The sequence below is a fragment of the Pseudorasbora parva genome, chromosome 19, assembly GCF_024679245.1.
Source record: "Pseudorasbora parva isolate DD20220531a chromosome 19, ASM2467924v1, whole genome shotgun sequence".
Lineage (NCBI taxonomy): Eukaryota > Metazoa > Chordata > Actinopteri > Cypriniformes > Gobionidae > Pseudorasbora > Pseudorasbora parva.
This window is the reverse complement of record NC_090190.1, coordinates 42291511-42315272: the sequence shown is the minus strand read 5'-3', so window position 1 is coordinate 42315272 and position 23762 is coordinate 42291511. Positions and strand designations below refer to the sequence as shown.

At 41.3% G+C, this 23762-nt stretch overlaps 1 protein-coding gene across 1 annotated transcript in view; it reads left to right on the top strand.

The window, feature by feature from the left end:
- Nucleotides 1–23762, top strand: part of LOC137047428 (uncharacterized) — a 43043-nt gene that overhangs the window by 5756 nt on the left and 13525 nt on the right. The window contains exon 4 of the mRNA XM_067425059.1: nucleotides 7700–7753. Coding sequence (XP_067281160.1) covers nucleotides 7700–7753 — 54 coding nt within the window. The remainder of the gene's footprint in view (nucleotides 1–7699; nucleotides 7754–23762) is intronic.

Below are 23762 nucleotides of genomic sequence, written 5' to 3'. Positions count from 1 at the left end.
GATGATCGACAGGTGAACTTCATTAGTGATGATGATCGACAGGTGAACTTCATTAGTGATGATCGACAGGTGAACTTCATTAGTGATGATCGACAGGTGAACTGCATTAGAGATGATCGACAGGTGAACTTCATTAGCGATGATCGACAGGTGAACTTCATTAGTGATGATGATCGACAGGTGAACTTCATTAGTGATGATCGACAGGGGAACTTCATTAGTGATGATCGACAGGTGAACTTCATTAGAGATGATCGACAGGTGAACTTCATTAGTGATGATCGACAGGTGAACTTCATTAGTGATGATCGACAGGTGAACTTCATTAGTGATGATCGACAGGTGAATTTCATTAGTGATGATGATCGACAGGTGAACTTCATTAGATATGATCGACAGGTGAACTTCATTAGTGATGATGATCGACAGGTGAACTTCATTAGTGATGATGATCGACAGGTGAACTTCATTAGTGATGATGATCGACAGGGGAACTTCATTAGTGATGATCGACAGGTGAACTTCATTAGTGATGATGATCGACAGGTGAACTTCATTAGAGATGATCGACAGGTGAACTTCATTAGTGATGATCGACAGGTGAACTTCATTAGTGATGATGATCAACAGGTGAACTTCATTAGTGATGATGATCGACAGGTGAACTTCATTAGTGATGATCGACAGGTGAACTTCATTAGTGATGATCGACAGGTGAACTTCATTAGTGATGATGATCGACAGGTGATCTTCATTAGTGATGATCGACAGGTGAACTTCATTAGTGATGATCGACAGGTGAACTTCATTAGTGATGATCGACAGGTGAACTTCATTAGTGATGATGATCGACAGGTGAACTTCATTAGTGATGATGATCGACAGGTGAACTTCATTAGTGATGATGATCGACAGGTGAACTTCATTAGAGATGATCGACAGGTGAACTTCATTAGTGATGATGATCGACAGGTGAACTTCATTAGTGATGATGATCGACAGGTGAACTTCATTAGTGATGATCGACAGGTGAACTTCATTAGTGATGATGATCGACAGGTGAACTTCATTAGTGATGATCGACAGGTGAACTTCATTAGTGATGATCGACAGGTGAACTTCATTAGTGATGATGATCAACAGGTGAACTTCATTAGTGATGATGATCGACAGGTGAACTTCATTAGTGATGATCGACAGGTGAACTTCATTAGTGATGATCGACAGGTGAACTTCATTAGTGATGATGATCGACAGGTGATCTTCATTAGTGATGATCGACAGGTGAACTTCATTAGTGATGATCGACAGGTGAACTTCATTAGTGATGATCGACAGGTGAACTTCATTAGTGATGATGATCGACAGGTGAACTTCATTAGTGATGAACGACAGGTGAACTTCATTAGTGATGATCGACAGGTGAACTTCATTAGTGATGATGATCGACAGGTGAACTTCATTAGTGATGATGATCGACAGGTGAACTTCATTAGTGATGATGATCGACAGGTGAACTTCATTAGTGATGATGATCGACAGGTGAACTTCATTAGAGATGATCGACAGGTGAACTTCATTAGTGATGATGATCGACAGGTGAACTTCATTAGTGATGATGATCGACAGGTGAACTTCATTAGTGATGATCGACAGGTGAACTTCATTAGTGATGATGATCGACAGGTGAACTTCATTAGTGATGATCAACAGGTGAACTTCATTAGAGATGATCGACAGGTGAACTTCATTAGCGATGATCGACAGGTGAACTTCATTAGTGATGATCGACAGGTGAACTTCATTAGTGATGATCGACAGGTGAACTTCATTAGTGATGATGATCGACAGGTGAACTTCATTAGTGATGATCGACAGGTGAACTTCATTAGTGATGATGATCGACAGGTGAACTTCATTAGAGATGATCGACAGGTGAACTTCATTAGTGATGATCGACAGGTGAACTTCATTAGTGATGATGATCGACAGGTGAACTTCATTAGTGATGATCGACAGGTGAACTTCATTAGTGATGATCGACAGGTGAACTGCATTAGAGATGATCGACAGGTGAACTTCATTAGCGATGATCGACAGGTGAACTTCATTAGTGATGATGATCGACAGGTGAACTTCATTAGTGATGATCGACAGGGGAACTTCATTAGTGATGATCGACAGGTGAACTTCATTAGAGATGATCGACAGGTGAACTTCATTAGTGATGATCGACAGGTGAACTTCATTAGTGATGATCGACAGGTGAACTTCATTAGTGATGATCGACAGGTGAATTTCATTAGTGATGATGATCGACAGGTGAACTTCATTAGATATGATCGACAGGTGAACTTCATTAGTGATGATGATCGACAGGTGAACTTCATTAGTGATGATGATCGACAGGTGAACTTCATTAGTGATGATGATCGACAGGGGAACTTCATTAGTGATGATCGACAGGTGAACTTCATTAGTGATGATGATCGACAGGTGAACTTCATTAGAGATGATCGACAGGTGAACTTCATTAGTGATGATCGACAGGTGAACTTCATTAGTGATGATGATCAACAGGTGAACTTCATTAGTGATGATGATCGACAGGTGAACTTCATTAGTGATGATGATCGACAGGTGAACTTCATTAGTGATGATCGACAGGTGAACTTCATTAGTGATGATCGACAGGTGAACTTCATTAGTGATGATGATCGACAGGTGATCTTCATTAGTGATGATCGACAGGTGAACTTCATTAGTGATGATCGACAGGTGAACTTCATTAGTGATGATCGACAGGTGAACTTCATTAGTGATGATGATCGACAGGTGAACTTCATTAGTGATGATGATCGACAGGTGAACTTCATTAGTGATGATGATCGACAGGTGAACTTCATTAGAGATGATCGACAGGTGAACTTCATTAGTGATGATGATCGACAGGTGAACTTCATTAGTGATGATGATCGACAGGTAAACTTCATTAGTGATGATCGACAGGTGAACTTCATTAGTGATGATGATCGACAGGTGAACTTCATTAGTGATGATGATCGACAGGTGAACTTCATTAGTGATGATCGACAGGTGAACTTCATTAGTGATGATGATCAACAGGTGAACTTCATTAGTGATGATGATCGACAGGTGAACTTCATTAGTGATGATCGACAGGTGAACTTCATTAGAGATGATCGACAGGTGAACTTCATTAGAGATGATGATCGACAGGTGAACTTCATTAGAGATGAACGACAGGTGAACTTCATTAGTGATGATCGACAGGTGAACTTCATTAGTGATGATGATCGACAGGTGAACTTCATTAGTGATGATCGACAGGTGAACTTCGTTAGAGATGATCGACAGGTGAACTTCATTAGAGATGATGATCGACAGTTTAACTTCATTAGCGATGAACGACAGGTGAACTTCATTAGTGATGATCGACAGGTGAACTTCATTAGTGATGATGATCGACATGTGAACTTCATAAGTGATGATGATCGACAGGTGAACTTCATTAGCGATGAACGACAGGTGAACTTCATTAGTGATGATGATCGACAGGTGAACTTCATTAGTGATGATCGACAGGTGAACTTCATTAGTGATGATGATCGAAAGGTGAACTTCATTAGTGATGATGATCGACAGGTGAACTTCATTAGTGATGATCGACAGGTGAACTTCATTAGAGATGATCGACAGGTGAACTTCATTAGCGATGAACGACAGGTGAACTTCATTAGTGATGATGATCGACAGGTGAACTTCATTAGAGATGATCGACAGGTGAACTTCATTAGAGATGATCGACAGGTGAACTTCATTAGTGATGATGATCGACAGTTTAACTTCATTAGCGATGAACGACAGGTGAACTTCATTAGTGATGATCGACAGGTGAACTTCATTAGTGATGATGATCGACAGGTGAACTTCATAAGTGATGATGATCGACAGGTGAACTTCATTAGCGATGAACGACAGGTGAACTTCATTAGTGATGATGATCGACAGGTGAACTTCATTAGTGATGATCGACAGGTGAACTTCATTAGTGATGATGATCGAAAGGTGAACTTCATTAGTGATGATGATCGACAGGTGAACTTCATTAGTGATGATCGACAGGTGAACTTCATAAGTGATGATGATCGACAGGTGAACTTCATTAGTGATGATCGACAGGTGAACTTCATTAGTGATGAACGACAGGTGAACTTCATTAGTGATGATGATCGACAGGTGAACTTCATTAGTGATGATGATCGACAGGTGAACTTCATTAGTGATGATGATTGACAGGTGAACTTCATTAGTGATGATGATCGACAGGTGAACTTCATTAGTGATGATCGACAGGTGAACTTCATTAGTGATGATCGACGGGTGAACTTCATTAGTGATGATGATCGACAGGTGAACTTCATTAGTGATGATGATCGACAGGTGAACTTCATTAGTGATGATGATCGACAGGTGAACTTCATTAGTGATGATGATCGACAGGGGAACTTCATTAGTGATCATCGACAGGTGAACTTCATTAGTGATGATCGACAGGTGAACTTCATTAGTGATGATCGACAGGTGAACTTCATTAGTGATGATGATCGACAGGTGAACTTCATTAGTGATGATCGACAGGTGAACTTCATTAGTGATGATGATCGACAGGTGAACTTCATTAGTGATGATGGACAGGTGAACTTCATTAGTGATGATGATCGACAGGTGAACTTCATTAGTGATGATGATCGACAGGTGAACTTCATTAGTGATGATCGACAGGTGAACTTCATTAGAGATGATCGACAGGTGAACTTCATTAGAGATGATCGACAGGTGAACTTCATTAGTGATGATCGACAGGTGAACTTCATTAGTGATGATCGACAGGTGAACTTCATTAGTGATGATGATCGACAGGTGAACTTCATTAGTGATGATGATCGACAGGTGAACTTCATTAGTGATGATCGACAGGTGAACTTCATTAGTGATGATGATCGACAGGTGAACTTCATTAGTGATGATCGACAGGTGAACTTCATTAGTGATGATCGACAGGTGAACTTCATTAGTGATGAACGACAGGTGAACTTCATTAGTGATGATGATCGACAGGTGAACTTCATTAGTGATGATGATCGACAGGTGAACTTCATTAGTGATGATGATTGACAGGTGAACTTCATTAGTGATGATGATCGACAGGTGAACTTCATTAGTGATGATCGACAGGTGAACTTCATTAGTGATGATGATCGACAGGTGAACTTCATTAGTGATGATGGACAGGTGAACTTCATTAGTGATGATGATCGACAGGTGAACTTCATTAGTGATGATGATTGACAGGTGAACTTCATTAGTGATGATCGACAGGTGAACTTCATTAGAGATGATGATCGACAGGTGAACTTCATTAGTGATGATGGACAGGTGAACTTCATTAGTGATGATGATCGACAGGTGAACTTCATTAGTGATGATGATCGACAGGTGAACTTCATTAGTGATGATCGACAGGTGAACTTCATTAGAGATGATCGACAGGTGAACTTCATTAGAGATGATCGACAGGTGAACTTCATTAGTGATGATCGACAGGTGAACTTCATTAGTGATGATCGACAGGTGAACTTCATTAGTGATGATGATCGACAGGTGAACTTCATTAGTGATGATCGACAGGTGAACTTCATTAGTGATGATGGACAGGTGAACTTCATTAGTGATGATGATCGACAGGTGAACTTCATTAGTGATGATGATCGACCGGTGAACTTCATTAGTGATGATCGACAGGTGAACTTCATTAGAGATGATCGACAGGTGAACTTCATTAGAGATGATCGACAGGTGAACTTCATTAGTGATGATCGACAGGTGAACTTCATTAGTGATGATGATCGACAGGTGAACTTCATTAGTGATGATGATCGACAGGTGAACTTCATTAGTGATGATCGACAGGTGAACTTCATTAGTGATGATGATCGACAGGTGAACTTCATTAGTGATGATCGACAGGTGAACTTCATTAGTGATGATCGACAGGTGAACTTCATTAGTGATGAACGACAGGTGAACTTCATTAGTGATGATGATCGACAGGTGAACTTCATTAGTGATGATGATCGACAGGTGAACTTCATTAGTGATGATCGACAGGTGAACTTCATTAGTGATGATGATCGACAGGTGAACTTCATTAGTGATGATTGACAGGTGAACTTCATTAGTGATGAACGACAGGTGAACTTCATTAGTGATGATGATCGACAGGTGAACTTCATTAGTGATGATGATCGACAGGTGAACTTCATTAGTGATGATGATTGACAGGTGAACTTCATTAGTGATGATGATCGACAGGTGAACTTCATTAGTGATGATCGACAGGTGAACTTCATTAGAGATGATCGACGAGTGAACTTCATTAGTGATGATCGACGGGTGAACTTCATTAGAGATGATCGACAGGTGAACTTCATTAGTGATGATGATCGACAGGTGAACTTCATTAGTGATGATGATCGACAGGTGAACTTCATTAGTGATGATGATCGACAGGGGAACTTCATTAGTGATCATCGACAGGTGAACTTCATTAGTGATGATCGACAGGTGAACTTCATTAGTGATGATCGACAGGTGAACTTCATTAGTGATGATGATCGACAGGTGAACTTCATTAGTGATGATCGACAGGTGAACTTCATTAGTGATGATGATCGACAGGTGAACTTCATTAGTGATGATGGACAGGTGAACTTCATTAGTGATGATGATCGACAGGTGAACTTCATTAGTGATGATGATCGACAGGTGAACTTCATTAGTGATGATCGACAGGTGAACTTCATTAGAGATGATCGACAGGTGAACTTCATTAGAGATGATCGACAGGTGAACTTCATTAGTGATGATCGACAGGTGAACTTCATTAGTGATGATCGACAGGTGAACTTCATTAGTGATGATGATCGACAGGTGAACTTCATTAGTGATGATCGACAGGTGAACTTCATTAGTGATGATGATCGACAGGTGAACTTCATTAGTGATGATCGACAGGTGAACTTCATTAGTGATGATCGACAGGTGAACTTCATTAGTGATGAACGACAGGTGAACTTCATTAGTGATGATGATCGACAGGTGAACTTCATTAGTGATGATGATCGACAGGTGAACTTCATTAGTGATGATGATTGACAGGTGAACTTCATTAGTGATGATGATCGACAGGTGAACTTCATTAGTGATGATGATCGACAGGTGAACTTCATTAGTGATGATCGACAGGTGAACTTCATTAGAGATGATCGACGAGTGAACTTCATTAGTGATGATCGACGGGTGAACTTCATTAGTGATGATAGACAGGTGAACTTCATTAGAGATGATCGACAGGTGAACTTCATTAGTGATGATGATCGACAGGGGAACTTCATTAGTGATGATCGACAGGTGAACTTCATTAGTGATGATGATCGACAGGTAAACTTCATTAGTGATGATCGACAGGTGAACTTCATTAGTGATGATGATCGACAGGGGAACTAGTCATGTGATGTGTGTGAATATTAAATCATTTAAACAGGTGAGGATACATCATGATCTGAACATCAGATGATGATAAACTGAACGACTGACCTTTCAATGTCATTTACAGAATCAATGGAGGGACTGAGGGACAACCGTGATAAAACAAATGGCAATCAACCAAGTAAGTAAAACTGTGCATTAAGAGCTTTAAACAGTACACAATATATTTATATTAGGGCTGTCAAAGTTAGCATGTTAATAACGCATTAACGCAAATTCATTTTAACGGCACTAAATTTATTACGCGTGTTAACGCAACGCTCATTTTCTGTTTGATCCGTGGCATAGCGCGTAGTTGGAAAAAGTGAGAGCAGTCAGACGCAAAGGATGCAGCACCAAACATTAATAGGGAAAGAAAAAGGGTGGACATTAACATTACGGTTCTAAACCAAAAGTGCAGTATTGCCTACAAGCTACCATATTTTCTGTTTAACTTTTATTAGACTCCAGGTCAATAAGAAAGAAAAGTGTGTTTTTTCACTGAGTACATTCTCTGCCTTCCGAGCGCAACGCACTGAAGCGCACTCGCTTATATCTGAGGTAAATCATTAACACCATCACCGCTAACAGTACACGTGTTTTATTGAACTAAATACATTACAGTCGGCTAAAACGAATGCACAGGTTACTTTCCTGAACAAGAACACTCCCGAATCCGTGTTACTCACACTGTTCACGTAAATCGCGGCACAGTTCAGCGCACACACACAAAATACCGACAGTGCAATGGGGAACGCGCAGCTCTTAAAGGGGCCACACTATATTCCTACTCGTAGAATATGGACCTCCTCCAGGTATGGTGTGGTTCTGGTACGCTCACCAGTTCGCATGACAGCTTTCACATTACCAATTTTTCATACGAACTGTGCCCTGCTCTGAATTAAACTGCCAGTGTAAAAACTGTTATATTCTTAAAATGAGAGGAATCACTGCTTACTCTATATTTAATTTAAGTTTAGGTTTAAGAGACATGAACAATTTCTTTGATAAACATCTAGGACCTTTGATACTGCTAGTCTTCATGCTGTATTGATTATTATTGAATAAGTATGGTTTCACTAATAATAAATGTACATTTGCATAAAGCATGCATATTTGTCCATACCCATGTTGATTAGAGTATTAAAAACCAACCTTGAACATACAACTGCGCGACTTAATAAGGCGCGACCAGAGACTGTACAAGCTTGGAACTCTTTTTCATCTAAGATAATTGGTAACACTTTATAATAGCGTTCAGTTGTAAGTCATTTATAAGTGGTTAGTTAATGATGAACTAATCATTTACAAAACATTCATAAATGATTATCAAGTGATATGCTAACATTTTACAAATGTTTTGTAAATTCCGTTACAAGTCATTTACAAGTGATTAGTAAATAATTAACTAATGATTTATGAAACATGACTACGTGTTAATTAATGATTAATGAGTGATTTGTTAATTATTTTACTTATATTTAGTAGATTAAGTTATAAGTAATTTACAGTTTAATAGGTAATAATGAACTTATGATTTACAAAACATGACAATGCATTTCATAAATGTTACTAAATTGTTACTTTTTTGTATATTTTGTAGATTCAGTTATACATGATAAGTTATTAGATAATGATAAACTAATCATTTACAAATCATGACTATACATTCATAAATGATTAAGTATAATATGCTAACAATTTGCAAATCTGTAAGTTATCTTTAAAAAATAGCATATCATAAAATAATCAAACAGATCCATAGTAAATGGTTAAGTTACTAGTTAATATATTATTAATCACTGAAATGTCAGTGTACCGTTATCTCAATAAACAATTGTTAATTGTGAACAAATGATGATCAAACCATTAGTAGATAATGAATATATAATTTATTGATGCATCATTACATTTTTAAGCTGGTCTGTTAAAACCCACAAAATGCATTTATGCTAAAGCAATTTTTTTTTAAAGAATGATAAATTACTAGTTGTCAAACTAATAAACATTTTAGAATGACTTAAAGTCAGGGGATTGCAGTGTTAAGTTAAATCCTTTTACTCAGTGGTGCAGACTTGTGTTCTGTGAGGGGTCTAACGTTAGTGATAATGTGAAATGGTGTTCTGTGAGGGGTCTAACGTTAGTGATAATGTGAACTGGTGTTCTGTGATGGGTCTAACGTTAGTGATAATGTGAACTGGTGTTCTGTGAGGGGTCTAACGTTAGTGATAATGTGAACTGGTGTTCTGTGACGGGTCTAACGTTAGTGATAATGTGAACTGGTGTTCTGTGAGGGGTCTAACGTTAGTGATAATGTGAACTGGTGTTCTGTGAGGGGTCTAACGTTAGTGATAATGTGAACTGGTGTTCTGTGAGGGGTCTAACGTTAGTGGTAATGTGAACTGGTGTTCTGTGACGGGTCTAACGTTAGTGATAATGTGAACTGGTGTTCTGTGACGGGTCTAACGTTAGTGATAATGTGAACTGGTGTTCTGTGACGGGTCTAACGTTAGTGATAATGTGAACTGGTGTTCTGTGACGGGTCTAACGTTAGTGATAATGTGAACTGGTGTTCTGTGAGGGGTCTAACGTTAGTGATAATGTGAACTGGTGTTCTGTGAGGGGTCTAACGTTAGTGATAATGTGAACTGGTGTTCTGTGATGGGTCTAACGTTAGTGATAATGTGAACTGGTGTTCTGTGAGGGGTCTAACGTTAGTGATAATGTGAACTGGTGTTCTGTGAGGGGTCTAACGTTAGTGGTAATGTGAACTGTTGTTCTGTGATGGGTCTAACGTTAGTGATAATGTGAACTGGTGTTCTGTGATGGGTCTAACGTTAGTGATAATGTGAACTGGTGTTCTGTGACGGGTCTAACGTTAGTGGTAATGTGAACTGTTGTTCTGTGAGGGGTCTAACGTTAGTGATAATGTGAACTGGTGTTCTGCGATGGGTCTAACGTTAGTGATAATGTGAACTGGTGTTCTGTGATGGGTCTAACGTTAGTGATAATGTGAACTGGTGTTCTGTGATGGGTCTAACGTTAGTGATAATGTGAACTGGTGTTCTGTGATGGGTCTAACGTTAGTGATAATGTGAACTGGTGTTCTGTGAGGGGTCTAACGTTAGTGATAATGTGAACTGGTGTTCTGTGATGGGTCTAACGTTAGTGATAATGTGAACTGGTGTTCTGTGAGGGGTCTAACGTTAGTGATAATGTGAACTGGTGTTCTGTGAGGGGTCTAACGTTAGTGATAATGTGAACTGGTGTTCTGTGAGGGGTCTAACGTTAGTGATAATGTGAACTGGTGTTCTGTGATGGGTCTAACGTTAGTGATAATGTGAACTGGTGTTCTGTGAGGGGTCTAACGTTAGTGATAATGTGAACTGGTGTTCTGTGAGGGGTCTAACGTTAGTGGTAATGTGAACTGTTGTTCTGTGATGGGTCTAACGTTAGTGATAATGTGAACTGGTGTTCTGCGATGGGTCTAACGTTAGTGGTAATGTGAACTGTTGTTCTGTGAGGGGTCTAACGTTAGTGATAATGTGAACTGGTGTTCTGCGATGGGTCTAACGTTAGTGATAATGTGAACTGGTGTTCTGTGAGGGGTCTAACGTTAGTGATAATGTGAACTGGTGTTCTGTGAGGGGTCTAACGTTAGTGATAATGTGAACTGGTGTTCTGTGACGGGTCTAACGTTAGTGATAATGTGAACTGGTGTTCTGTGATGGGTCTAACGTTAGTGATAATGTGAACTGGTGTTCTGTGATGGGTCTAACGTTTGTGATAATGTGAACTGGTGTTCTGTGATGGTCTAACGTTAGTGATAATGTGAACTGGTGTTCTGTGACGGGTCTAACGTTAGTGATAATGTGAACTGGTGTTCTGTGAGGGGTCTAACGTTAGTGATAATGTGAACTGGTGTTCTGTGAGGGGTCTAACGTTAGTGATAATGTGAACTGGTGTTCTGTGACGGGTCTAACGTTAGTGATAATGTGAACTGGTGTTCTGTGATGGTCTAACGTTAGTGATAGTGTGAACTGGTGTTCTGTGATGGGTCTAACGTTAGTGATAATGTGAACTGGTGTTCTGTGATGGGTCTAACGTTAGTGATAATGTGAACTGGTGTTCTGTGAGGGGTCTAACGTTACTGATAATGTGAACTGGTGTTCTGTGAGGGGTCTAACGTTACTGATAATGTGAACTGGTGTTCTGTGATGGGTCTAACGTTAGTGATAATGTGAACTGGTGTTCTGTGAGGGGTCTAACGTTAGTGGTAATGTGAACTGGTGTTCTGTGAGGGGTCTAACGTTAGTGATAATGTGAACTGGTGTTCTGTGAGGGGTCTAACGTTAGTGATAATGTGAACTGGTGTTCTGTGATGGGTCTAACGTTAGTGATAATGTGAACTGGTGTTCTGTGAGGGGTCTAACGTTAGTGATAATGTGAACTGGTGTTCTGTGAGGGGTCTAACGTTAGTGATAATGTGAACTGGTGTTCTGTGAGGGGTCTAACGTTAGTGATAATGTGAACTGGCGTTCTGTGATGGGTCTAACGTTAGTGATAATGTGAACTGGCGTTCTGTGAGGGGTCTAACGTTAGTGATAATGTGAACTGGCGTTCTGTGAGGGGTCTAACGTTAGTGATAATGTGAACTGGCGTTCTGTGAGGGGTCTAACGTTAGTGATAATGTGAACTGGCGTTCTGTGATGGGTCTAACGTTAGTGATAATGTGAACTGGCGTTCTGTGATGGGTCTAACGTTAGTGATAATGTGAACTGGTGTTCTGTGATGGGTCTAACGTTAGTGATAATGTGAACTGGTATTCTCTGATGGGTCTAACGTTAGTGATAATGTGAACTGGTGTTCTCTGATGGGTCTAACGTTAGTGATAATGTGAACTGGTGTTCTCTGATGGGTCTAACGTTAGTGATAATGTGAACTGGTGTTCTCTGATGGGTCTAACGTTAGTGATAATGTGAACTGGTGTTCTGTGAGGGGTCTAACGTTAGTGATAATGTGAACTGGTGTTCTGTGAGGGGTCTAACGTTAGTGATAATGTGAACTGGTGTTCTGTGAGGGGTCTAACGTTAGTGATAATGTGAACTGGCGTTCTGTGATGGGTCTAACGTTAGTGATAATGTGAACTGGCGTTCTGTGAGGGGTCTAACGTTAGTGATAATGTGAACTGGCGTTCTGTGAGGGGTCTAACGTTAGTGATAATGTGAACTGGTGTTCTGTGATGGGTCTAACGTTAGTGATAATGTGAACTGGTGTTCTGTGATGGGTCTAACGTTAGTGATAATGTGAACTGGTGTTCTCTGATGGGTCTAACGTTAGTGATAATGTGAACTGGTGTTCTCTGATGGGTCTAACGTTAGTGATAATGTGAACTGGTGTTCTCTGATGGGTCTAACGTTAGTGATAATGTGAACTGGTGTTCTCTGATGGGTCTAACGTTAGTGATAATGTGAACTGGTGTTCTGTGAGGGGTCCAACGTTAGTGATAATGTGAACTGGTGTTCTGTGAGGGGTCTAACGTTAGTGATAATGTGAACTGGTGTTCTGTGAGGGGTCTAACGTTAGTGATAATGTGAACTGGTGTTCTGTGAGGGGTCTAACGTTAGTGATAATGTGAACTGGCGTTCTGTGGTGGGTCTAACGTTAGTGATAATGTGAACTGGCGTTCTGTGAGGGGTCTAACGTTAGTGATAATGTGAACTGGCGTTCTGTGAGGGGTCTAACGTTAGTGATAATGTGAACTGGCGTTCTGTGATGGGTCTAACGTTAGTGATAATGTGAACTGGCGTTCTGTGAGGGGTCTAACGTTAGTGATAATGTGAACTGGCGTTCTGTGATGGGTCTAACGTTAGTGATAATGTGAACTGGCGTTCTGTGAGGGGTCTAACGTTAGTGATAATGTGAACTGGTGTTCTGTGAGGGGTCTAACGTTAGTGATAATGTGAACTGGTGTTCTGTGATGGGTCTAACGTTAGTGATAATGTGAACTGGTGTTCTGTGATGGGTCTAACGTTAGTGATAATGTGAACTGGTGTTCTGTGATGGGTCTAACGTTAGTGATAATGTGAACTGGTGTTCTGTGATGGGTCTAACGTTAGTGATAATGTGAACTGGTGTTCTGTGAGGGGTCTAACGTTAGTGATAATGTGAACTGGTGTTCTGTGATGGTCTAACGTTAGTGATAATGTGAACTGGTGTTCTGTGACGGGTCTAACGTTAGTGATAATGTGAACTGGTGTTCTGTGATGGTCTAACGTTAGTGATAATGTGAACTGGTGTTCTGTGACGGGTCTAACGTTAGTGATAATGTGAACTGGTGTTCTGTGATGGGTCTAACGATAGTGATAATGTGAACTGGTGTTCTGTGAGGGGTCTAACGTTAGTGATAATGTGAACTGGTGTTCTGTGATGGGTCTAACGTTAGTGATAATGTGAACTGGTGTTCTGTGATGGGTCTAACGTTAGTGATAATGTGAACTGGTGTTCTGTGATGGGTCTAACGTTAGTGATAATGTGAACTGGTGTTCTGTGAGGGGTCTAACGTTAGTGATAATGTGAACTGGTGTTCTGTGATGGGTCTAACGTTAGTGATAATGTGAACTGGTGTTCTGTGATGGGGTCTAACATTAGTGATAATGTGAACTGGTGTTCTGTGACGGGTCTAACGTTAGTGATAATGTGAACTGGTTTTCTGTGATGGGTCTAACGTTAGTGATAATGTGAACTGGTGTTCTGTGAGGGGTCTAACGTTAGTGATAATGTGAACTGGTGTTCTGTGATGGGTCTAACGTTAGTGATAATGTGAACTGGCGTTCTGTGAGGGGTCTAACGTTAGTGATAATGTGAACTGGCGTTCTGTGATGGGTCTAACGTTAGTGATAATGTGAACTGGCGTTCTGTGAGGGGTCTAACGTTAGTGATAATGTGAACTGGTGTTCTGTGAGGGGTCTAACGTTAGTGATAATGTGAACTGGTGTTCTGTGATGGGTCTAACGTTAGTGATAATGTGAACTGGTGTTCTGTGATGGGTCTAACGTTAGTGATAATGTGAACTGGTGTTCTGTGATGGGTCTAACGTTAGTGATAATGTGAACTGGTGTTCTGTGAGGGGTCTAACGTTAGTGATAATGTGAACTGGTGTTCTGTGATGGTCTAACGTTAGTGATAATGTGAACTGGTGTTCTGTGAGGGGTCTAACGTTAGTGGTAATGTGAACTGGTGTTCTGTGAGGGGTCTAACGTTAGTGATAATGTGAACTGGTGTTCTGTGAGGGGTCTAACGTTAGTGATAATGTGAACTGGTGTTCTGTGATGGGTCTAACGTTAGTGATAATGTGAACTGGTGTTCTGTGAGGGGTCTAACGTTAGTGATAATGTGAACTGGTGTTCTGTGAGGGGTCTAACGTTAGTGATAATGTGAACTGGTGTTCTGTGAGGGGTCTAACGTTAGTGATAATGTGAACTGGCGTTCTGTGATGGGTCTAACGTTAGTGATAATGTGAACTGGCGTTCTGTGAGGGGTCTAACGTTAGTGATAATGTGAACTGGCGTTCTGTGAGGGGTCTAACGTTAGTGATAATGTGAACTGGCGTTCTGTGATGGGTCTAACGTTAGTGATAATGTGAACTGGCGTTCTGTGATGGGTCTAACGTTAGTGATAATGTGAACTGGTGTTCTGTGATGGGTCTAACGTTAGTGATAATGTGAACTGGTATTCTCTGATGGGTCTAACGTTAGTGATAATGTGAACTGGTGTTCTCTGATGGGTCTAACGTTAGTGATAATGTGAACTGGTGTTCTCTGATGGGTCTAACGTTAGTGATAATGTGAACTGGTGTTCTCTGATGGGTCTAACGTTAGTGATAATGTGAACTGGTGTTCTGTGAGGGGTCTAACGTTAGTGATAATGTGAACTGGTGTTCTGTGAGGGGTCTAACGTTAGTGATAATGTGAACTGGTGTTCTGTGATGGGTCTAACGTTAGTGATAATGTGAACTGGTGTTCTGTGATGGGGTCTAACATTAGTGATAATGTGAACTGGTGTTCTGTGACGGGTCTAACGTTAGTGATAATGTGAACTGGTGTTCTGTGATGGGTCTAACGTTAGTGATAATGTGAACTGGTGTTCTGTGAGGGGTCTAACGTTAGTGATAATGTGAACTGGTGTTCTGTGATGGGTCTAACGTTAGTGATAATGTGAACTGGCGTTCTGTGAGGGGTCTAACGTTAGTGATAATGTGAACTGGCGTTCTGTGATGGGTCTAACGTTAGTGATAATGTGAACTGGCGTTCTGTGAGGGGTCTAACGTTAGTGATAATGTGAACTGGTGTTCTGTGAGGGGTCTAACGTTAGTGATAATGTGAACTGGTGTTCTGTGATGGGTCTAACGTTAGTGATAATGTGAACTGGTGTTCTGTGATGGGTCTAACGTTAGTGATAATGTGAACTGGTGTTCTGTGATGGGTCTAACGTTAGTGATAATGTGAACTGGTGTTCTGTGAGGGGTCTAACGTTAGTGATAATGTGAACTGGTGTTCTGTGATGGTCTAACGTTAGTGATAATGTGAACTGGTGTTCTGTGACGGGTCTAACGTTAGTGATAATGTGAACTGGTGTTCTGTGATGGTCTAACGTTAGTGATAATGTGAACTGGTGTTCTGTGACGGGTCTAACGTTAGTGATAATGTGAACTGGTGTTCTGTGATGGGTCTAACGTTAGTGATAATGTGAACTGGTGTTCTGTGAGGGGTCTAACGTTAGTGATAATGTGAACTGGTGTTCTGTGAGGGGTCTAACGTTAGTGATAATGTGAACTGGTGTTCTGTGAGGGGTCTAACGTTAGTGATAATGTGAACTGGTGTTCTGTGATGGGTCTAACGTTAGTGATAATGTGAACTGGTGTTCTGTGATGGGTCTAACGTTAGTGATAATGTGAACTGGTGTTCTGTGATGGGTCTAACGTTAGTGATAATGTGAACTGGTGTTCTGTGATGGGGTCTAACGTTAGTGATAATGTGAACTGGTGTTCTGTGACGGGTCTAACGTTAGTGATAATGTGAACTGGTGTTCTGTGAGGGGTCTAACATTAGTGATAATGTGAACTGGTGTTCTGTGATGGGTCTAACGTTCGTGATAATGTGAACTGGTGTGCTGTGACGGGTCTAACGTTCGTGATAATGTGAACTGGTGTGCTGTGACGGGTCTAACGTTCGTGATAATGTGAACTGGTGTTCGGTGAGGGGTCTAACGTTAGTGATAATGTGAACTGGTGTTCTGTGATGGGTCTAACGTTAGTGATAATGTGAACTGGTGTTCTGTGATGGGTCTAACGTTAGTGATAATGTGAACTGGTGTTCTGTGAGGGGTCTAACGTTAGTGATAATGTGAACTGGTGTTCTGTGATGGGTCTAACGTTAGTGATAATGTGAACTGGTGTTCTCTGATGGGTCTAACGTTAGTGATAATGTGAACTGGTGTTCTCTGATAGGTCTAACGTTAGTGATAATGTGAACTGGTGTTCTGTGAGGGGTCTAACGTTAGTGATAATGTGAACTGGTGTTCTGTGAGGGGTCTAACGTTAGTGATAATGTGAACTGGTGTTCTGTGAGGGGTCTAACGTTAGTTATAATGTGAACTGGTGTTCTGTGAGGGGTCTAACGTTAGTGATAATGTGAACTGGTGTTCTGTGATGGGTCTAACGTTAGTGATAATGTGAACTGGCGTTCTGTGAGGGGTCTAACGTTAGTGATAATGTGAACGTGAACTGGTGTTCTGTGATGGGTCTAACGTTAGTGATAATGTGAACTGGTGTTCTGTGATGGGTCTAACGTTAGTGATAATGTGAACTGGTGTTCTGTGATGGGTCTAACGTTAGTGATAATGTGAACTGGTGTTCTGTGAGGGGTCTAACGTTAGTGATAATGTGAACTGGTGTTCTGTGATGGTCTAACGTTAGTGATAATGTGAACTGGTGTTCTGTGACGGGTCTAACGTTAGTGATAATGTGAACTGGTGTTCTGTGATGGGTCTAACGTTAGTGATAATGTGAACTGGTGTTCTGTGAGGGGTCTAACGTTAGTGATAATGTGAACTGGTGTTCTGTAAGGGGTCTAACGTTAGTGATAATGTGAACTGGTGTTCTGTGATGGGTCTAACGTTAGTGATAATGTGAACTGGTGTTCTGTGATGGGTCTAACGTTAGTGATAATGTGAACTGGTGTTCTGTGACGGGTCTAACGTTAGTGATAATGTGAACTGGTGTTCTGTGAGGGGTCTAACGTTAGTGATAATGTGAACTGGTGTTCTGTGAGGGGTCTAACGTTAGTGATAATGTGAACTGGTGTTCTGTGATGGGTCTAACGTTCGTGATAATGTGAACTGGTGTTCTGTGACGGGTCTAACGTTCGTGATAATGTGAACTGGTGTTCGGTGAGGGGTCTAACGTTAGTGATAATGTGAACTGGTGTTCTGTGATGGGTCTAACGTTAGTGATAATGTGAACTGGTGTTCTGTGAGGGGTCTAACGTTAGTGATAATGTGAACTGGTGTTCTGTGATGGGTCTAACGTTAGTGATAATGTGAACTGGTGTTCTGTGATGGGTCTAACGTTAGTGATAATGTGAACTGGTGTTCTGTCGGGGGTCTAACGTTAGTGATAATGTGAACTGGTGTTCTGTGAGGGGTCTAACGTTAGTGATAATGTGAACTGGTGTTCTGTGATGGGTCTAACGTTAGTGATAATGTGAACTGGTGTTCTGTGATGGGTCTAACATTAGTGATAATGTGAACTGGTGTTCTGTGATGGGGTCTAACGTTAGTGATAATGTGAACTGGTGTTCTGTGATGGGTCTAACGTTAGTGATAATGTGAACTGGTGTTCTGTGACGGGTCTAACGTTAGTGATAATGTGAACTGGTGTTCTGTGAGGGGTCTAACGTTAGTGGTAATGTGAACTGGTGTTCTGTGAGGGGTCTAACGTTAGTGATAATGTGAACTGGTGTTCTGTGAGGGGTCTAACGTTAGTGATAATGTGAACTGGTGTTCTGTGATGGGTCTAACGTTAGTGATAATGTGAACTGGTGTTCTGTGAGGGGTCTAACGTTAGTGATAATGTGAACTGGTGTTCTGTGAGGGGTCTAACGTTAGTGATAATGTGAACTGGTGTTCTGTGAGGGGTCTAACGTTAGTGATAATGTGAACTGGCGTTCTGTGATGGGTCTAACGTTAGTGATAATGTGAACTGGCGTTCTGTGAGGGGTCTAACGTTAGTGATAATGTGAACTGGCGTTCTGTGAGGGGTCTAACGTTAGTGATAATGTGAACTGGCGTTCTGTGATGGGTCTAACGTTAGTGATAATGTGAACTGGCGTTCTGTGATGGGTCTAACGTTAGTGATAATGTGAACTGGTGTTCTGTGATGGGTCTAACGTTAGTGATAATGTGAACTGGTATTCTCTGATGGGTCTAACGTTAGTGATAATGTGAACTGGTGTTCTCTGATGGGTCTAACGTTAGTGATAATGTGAACTGGTGTTCTCTGATGGGTCTAACGTTAGTGATAATGTGAACTGGTGTTCTCTGATGGGTCTAACGTTAGTGATAATGTGAACTGGTGTTCTGTGAGGGGTCTAACGTTAGTGATAATGTGAACTGGTGTTCTGTGAGGGGTCTAACGTTAGTGATAATGTGAACTGGTGTTCTGTGATGGGTCTAACGTTAGTGATAATGTGAACTGGTGTTCTGTGATGGGGTCTAACATTAGTGATAATGTGAACTGGTGTTCTGTGACGGGTCTAACGTTAGTGATAATGTGAACTGGTGTTCTGTGATGGGTCTAACGTTAGTGATAATGTGAACTGGTGTTCTGTGAGGGGTCTAACGTTAGTGATAATGTGAACTGGTGTTCTGTGATGGGTCTAACGTTAGTGATAATGTGAACTGGCGTTCTGTGAGGGGTCTAACGTTAGTGATAATGTGAACTGGCGTTCTGTGATGGGTCTAACGTTAGTGATAATGTGAACTGGCGTTCTGTGAGGGGTCTAACGTTAGTGATAATGTGAACTGGTGTTCTGTGAGGGGTCTAACGTTAGTGATAATGTGAACTGGTGTTCTGTGATGGGTCTAACGTTAGTGATAATGTGAACTGGTGTTCTGTGATGGGTCTAACGTTAGTGATAATGTGAACTGGTGTTCTGTGATGGGTCTAACGTTAGTGATAATGTGAACTGGTGTTCTGTGAGGGGTCTAACGTTAGTGATAATGTGAACTGGTGTTCTGTGATGGTCTAACGTTAGTGATAATGTGAACTGGTGTTCTGTGACGGGTCTAACGTTAGTGATAATGTGAACTGGTGTTCTGTGATGGTCTAACGTTAGTGATAATGTGAACTGGTGTTCTGTGACGGGTCTAACGTTAGTGATAATGTGAACTGGTGTTCTGTGATGGGTCTAACGTTAGTGATAATGTGAACTGGTGTTCTGTGAGGGGTCTAACGTTAGTGATAATGTGAACTGGTGTTCTGTGAGGGGTCTAACGTTAGTGATAATGTGAACTGGTGTTCTGTGAGGGGTCTAACGTTAGTGATAATGTGAACTGGTGTTCTGTGATGGGTCTAACGTTAGTGATAATGTGAACTGGTGTTCTGTGATGGGTCTAACGTTAGTGATAATGTGAACTGGTGTTCTGTGATGGGTCTAACGTTAGTGATAATGTGAACTGGTGTTCTGTGATGGGGTCTAACGTTAGTGATAATGTGAACTGGTGTTCTGTGACGGGTCTAACGTTAGTGATAATGTGAACTGGTGTTCTGTGAGGGGTCTAACATTAGTGATAATGTGAACTGGTGTTCTGTGATGGGTCTAACGTTCGTGATAATGTGAACTGGTGTGCTGTGACGGGTCTAACGTTCGTGATAATGTGAACTGGTGTTCGGTGAGGGGTCTAACGTTAGTGATAATGTGAACTGGTGTTCTGTGATGGGTCTAACGTTAGTGATAATGTGAACTGGTGTTCTGTGATGGGTCTAACGTTAGTGATAATGTGAACTGGTGTTCTGTCGGGGGTCTAACGTTAGTGATAATGTGAACTGGTGTTCTGTGAGGGGTCTAACGTTAGTGATAATGTGAACTGGTGTTCTGTGATGGGTCTAACGTTAGTGATAATGTGAACTGGTGTTCTCTGATGGGTCTAACGTTAGTGATAATGTGAACTGGTGTTCTCTGATGGGTCTAACGTTAGTGATAATGTGAACTGGTGTTCTCTGATGGGTCTAACGTTAGTGATAATGTGAACTGGTGTTCTCTGATAGGTCTAACGTTAGTGATAATGTGAACTGGTGTTCTGTGAGGGGTCTAACGTTAGTGATAATGTGAACTGGTGTTCTGTGAGGGGTCTAACGTTAGTGATAATGTGAACTGGTGTTCTGTGAGGGGTCTAACGTTAGTTATAATGTGAACTGGTGTTCTGTGAGGGGTCTAACGTTAGTGATAATGTGAACTGGTGTTCTGTGATGGGTCTAACGTTAGTGATAATGTGAACTGGCGTTCTGTGAGGGGTCTAACGTTAGTGATAATGTGAACGTGAACTGGTGTTCTGTGATGGGTCTAACGTTAGTGATAATGTGAACTGGTGTTCTGTGATGGGTCTAACGTTAGTGATAATGTGAACTGGTGTTCTGTGATGGGTCTAACGTTAGTGATAATGTGAACTGGTGTTCTGTGAGGGGTCTAACGTTAGTGATAATGTGAACTGGTGTTCTGTGATGGTCTAACGTTAGTGATAATGTGAACTGGTGTTCTGTGACGGGTCTAACGTTAGTGATAATGTGAACTGGTGTTCTGTGATGGGTCTAACGTTAGTGATAATGTGAACTGGTGTTCTGTGAGGGGTCTAACGTTAGTGATAATGTGAACTGGTGTTCTGTAAGGGGTCTAACGTTAGTGATAATGTGAACTGGTGTTCTGTGATGGGTCTAACGTTAGTGATAATGTGAACTGGTGTTCTGTGATGGGTCTAACGTTAGTGATAATGTGAACTGGTGTTCTGTGACGGGTCTAACGTTAGTGATAATGTGAACTGGTGTTCTGTGAGGGGTCTAACGTTAGTGATAATGTGAACTGGTGTTCTGTGAGGGGTCTAACGTTAGTGATAATGTGAACTGGTGTTCTGTGATGGGTCTAACGTTCGTGATAATGTGAACTGGTGTTCTGTGACGGGTCTAACGTTCGTGATAATGTGAACTGGTGTTCGGTGAGGGGTCTAACGTTAGTGATAATGTGAACTGGTGTTCTGTGATGGGTCTAACGTTAGTGATAATGTGAACTGGTGTTCTGTGAGGGGTCTAACGTTAGTGATAATGTGAACTGGTGTTCTGTGATGGGTCTAACGTTAGTGATAATGTGAACTGGTGTTCTGTGATGGGTCTAACGTTAGTGATAATGTGAACTGGTGTTCTGTCGGGGGTCTAACGTTAGTGATAATGTGAACTGGTGTTCTGTGATGGGTCTAACGTTAGTGATAATGTGAACTGGTGTTCTGTGATGGGTCTAACGTTAGTGATAATGTGAACTGGTGTTCTGTGAGGGGTCTAACGTTAGTGATAATGTGAACTGGTGTTCTGTGATGGGTCTAACGTTAGTGATAATGTGAACTGGTGTTCTGTGAGGGGTCTAACGTTAGTGATAATGTGAACTGGTGTTCTGTGATGGGTCTAACGTTAGTGATAATGTGAACTGGTGTTCTGTGATGGGTCTAACATTAGTGATAATGTGAACTGGTGTTCTGTGATGGGGTCTAACGTTAGTGATAATGTGAACTGGTGTTCTGTGATGGGTCTAACGTTAGTGATAATGTGAACTGGTGTTCTGTGACGGGTCTAACGTTAGTGATAATGTGAACTGGTGTTCTGTGATGGGTCTAACGTTAGTGATAATGTGAACTGGTGTTCTGTGATGGGTCTAACGTTAGTGATAATGTGAACTGGTGTTCTGTCGGGGGTCTAACGTTAGTGATAATGTGAACTGGTGTTCTGTGATGGGTCTAACGTTAGTGATAATTTGAACTGGTGTTCTGTGATGGGTCTAACGTTAGTGATAATGTGAACTGGTGTTCTGTGATGGGGTCTAACGTTAGTGATAATGTGAACTGGTGTTCTGTGATGGGTCTAACGTTAGTGATAATGTGAACTGGTGTTCTGTGACGGGTCTAACGTTAGTGATAATGTGAACTGGTGTTCTGTGATGGGTCTAACGTTCGTGATAATGTGAACTGGTGTGCTGTGACGGGTCTAACGTTCGTGATAATGTGAACTGGTGTTCGGTGAGGGGTCTAACGTTAGTGATAATGTGAACTGGTGTTCTGTGATGGGTCTAACGTTAGTGATAATGTGAACTGGTGTTCTGTGAGGGGTCTAACGTTAGTGATAATGTGAACTGGTGTTCTGTGATGGGTCTAACGTTAGTGATAATGTGAACTGGTGTTCTGTGAGGGGTCTAACGTTAGTGATAATGTGAACTGGTGTTCTGTGAGGGGTCTAACGTTAGTGATAATGTGAACTGGTGTTCTGTAAGGGGTCTAACGTTAGTGATAATGTGAACTGGTGTTCTGTGATGGGTCTAACGTTAGTGATAATGTGAACTGGTGTTCTGTGATGGGTCTAACGTTAGTGATAATGTGAACTGGTGTTCTGTGACGGGTCTAACGTTAGTGATAATGTGAACTGGTGTTCTGTGAGGGGTCTAACGTTAGTGATAATGTGAACTGGTGTTCTGTGAGGGGTCTAACGTTAGTGATAATGTGAACTGGTGTTCTGTGATGGGTCTAACGTTCGTGATAATGTGAACTGGTGTTCTGTGACGGGTCTAACGTTCGTGATAATGTGAACTGGTGTTCGGTGAGGGGTCTAACGTTAGTGATAATGTGAACTGGTGTTCTGTGATGGGTCTAACGTTAGTGATAATGTGAACTGGTGTTCTGTGAGGGGTCTAACGTTAGTGATAATGTGAACTGGTGTTCTGTGATGGGTCTAACGTTAGTGATAATGTGAACTGGTGTTCTGTGATGGGTCTAACGTTAGTGATAATGTGAACTGGTGTTCTGTCGGGGGTCTAACGTTAGTGATAATGTGAACTGGT